Source organism: Erigeron canadensis, chromosome 1 (genome assembly GCF_010389155.1).
Source record: "Erigeron canadensis isolate Cc75 chromosome 1, C_canadensis_v1, whole genome shotgun sequence".
In the NCBI taxonomy this organism is placed as follows: domain Eukaryota; kingdom Viridiplantae; phylum Streptophyta; class Magnoliopsida; order Asterales; family Asteraceae; genus Erigeron; species Erigeron canadensis.
In genome coordinates this window covers 47,100,032-47,102,470 of record NC_057761.1, presented here as the reverse complement: position 1 = coordinate 47,102,470, position 2,439 = coordinate 47,100,032, and the positions used below count along the sequence as shown (strand labels likewise).

Genomic DNA, 2,439 nt, shown 5'->3' with positions numbered 1-2,439 from the left:
TAAATAGTTTTTTTTTTTTTGAACGGCCACGGTTAAATAGTTAATGTAGAGAATGAGAAGTTCGATATTGAAGAAGCGGCCAGTGAGATTGGAACTTTTATTAATAATCTTGGCATTGAGAGTTCGAGACGAAGGACAAGCCTTCAAGAAGATGACACTTCAAGTAGCAGTAAAGTTTAGATAGTCTAGCTTTTTGGCTTGTTTTGGGGTCTGTCACATTTAAGCTCAAATATGACATTCCCCCAATATTAGTGTTTTTTTTTTAAGATTATAATATATTTGCCCGGGTAAATCCCTTTATAAAATTGTTAAAAAAAGAAAAAAAATACTTCGCTAAGAACCACCACAAAATATTACTGGTATAACATACTTGTCCAATGATCCAACTCCCACATTCTTAGCCTTACAAACTACATAATCTTATGAAGATTTCCGTTTGAATAAAACATCCCAATAAAACAGAAAAAAGGATAACCAGCAACCTATTCTGACTTCATTCTTTTTTCTTACTTCTTCTCAATGAGCTTCTCAATGAGATCCGCAGCATCTTGAACAGTGGCAATAGTCTGGGCACTTTCCTCTTCCACACTGATTCCAAATTCCTCTTCAAGTCCCATCACAATCTCAACCTGTGATATCATTGATGTTAGTTTGCAATGAGTAAAGGTGAACGTCTCGTTCAACTACTTAAAAAAGAGTTTATTCGAAAAGTGTTGTATATAGAGCGTCAAAGGGGTTAGACTGAAAAGGACTGGCAAGAAAGGAAACACGTCAGATGAGTTATAAGGGGCACACAGGTGATAGTCGTCTAAGATATACTTCTGATGCATAAAAAGATTTATATGAAAATAAAAAAAAACTTTGGAGAAAGTGTGCTTTGGTCGATACAATTTAATTTACATGATTAGTAGATATTTTAAGCCAACACCATAACCCGTTACCCAGCCCACTCCGTATTATGCCTGCTGCCACTTACAACAACAATTGTAAACAATATAAAAGCGCTCAAACTAGTATCCAATAAACCACAATACCGTATCAAGAGAATCAGCTCCGAGGGAAGCAAACTTGGACTCTCCGGTTACAGTAGAGTCTTCTGGTAGTGCCAATTGCTTCCTAACAATGCTACAAACCTTGTCCACGGTCTCAGGTGTCGCCTGACAAAAGTTGAAACACTCAGTCATCCTACATTTTCCTTATGGAAAAATTACTGCAATTTGCTTACAACATTACAGTTTTTCTCCTTTTTCGTATACCAAATCTAAGTCAAGTCGACTTTATATCATTTATAAATTACAACATATGACTAATTAATTAGCAAACCGTAACAGATAGCCGAATGTATATAGAGGGTTGCTACTTGATATCATACGATAACAACAAAAATTATCACAACCACAAGAACTATAATTCATATACACACAGATCCAATCACATGTAAAATACTAGATAAGAATTCCGTAGTTTTTCAAAAAACAAATTAAACTTCATGATTTTACGAATACAATTCAACAGGATCGAACATATACCGCACAAGAAACATTGAATCGCGGTGATCGCAACTTAAGAGATGGGAAGGATTTCCCACTGATGACAAGTGCCACCCCATTAAAATTCGAAGCTCGGGCAAGTCCCTGTCAACACACAAAAACCAATCTTAGCTAAAAACAAACTATATTAAAGTATCATCAAAATTGAACTACTAATCAAAAATCCAACTTAAAAAACTAAAAACTAATCCCAATCAGACTAAGAAAGCATATCTTTTATATCACATAAATCTATCATACTGGTTCTAATACTAATTAGCATCATATTAATAATAGATCAATATTACAAAATGATAAAGATTAAAAACATAAATAACATAATAAGATTAAAGCTACAATCTTTATACAAAAATAACAAAACCCAATAAGATGGTATAGCAAAATCAAACAAAAAAATCAAAACTTTAAAATTAAGATTCACAGAATCAAGATTAGGGTTTAAAAAATATATAGATACAAAAACTTTATATGTATAGATAATGAAAAAACCCAACCTGAGTGGGCTTGTGGGAAGAAAGAGAAGCCATCAAGGTGTTGGATCCAGCATTAAGAGAAGCAGCCATTGATGGGAAATGAGATCTGGAAATGAATGAAAGATGGGATTTTTGAAAGAAAGAAAGAAAAAGAAAGGGGAGAGAGGCGAAGAGCACGAAGAGTGTGACTCAATATTATATAGGGGAATAATAATGAATATGAAAAATGTTGGGTTTATAGTTTGTATCGAAAAGCAAAAATTAAATTAAAAAAAAATATTTAATGTGTGTGTATTTGTTTGTGTGTTTAGTTTGGTAAGCTGTTTAGTTTGGAAATGTTGATTTTGTAGTACTTAGTTGTTATAATGGTGGTTCATCAATATCCCTATGAGATTAACTCAACTAGTACTTAATTT

The 2,439-nt window shown here is 33.1% G+C and overlaps 1 protein-coding gene across 1 annotated transcript; it reads right to left on the bottom strand.

Moving 5' to 3' along the window:
- Positions 1-329: 329 nt before the first annotated feature.
- Positions 330-2,198, bottom strand: LOC122585207 (acyl carrier protein 1, chloroplastic-like). Its single transcript, XM_043757317.1, has 4 exons — positions 2,045-2,198; positions 1,530-1,634; positions 1,035-1,157; positions 330-629 (listed from the first exon to the last, which is right to left on the bottom strand). The coding sequence occupies exons 1-4, from the start codon at positions 2,111-2,113 to the stop codon at positions 507-509; spliced, it is 420 nt and encodes a 139-aa protein (XP_043613252.1). The 5' UTR covers positions 2,114-2,198; the 3' UTR covers positions 330-506.
- Positions 2,199-2,439: the final 241 nt, after the last annotated feature.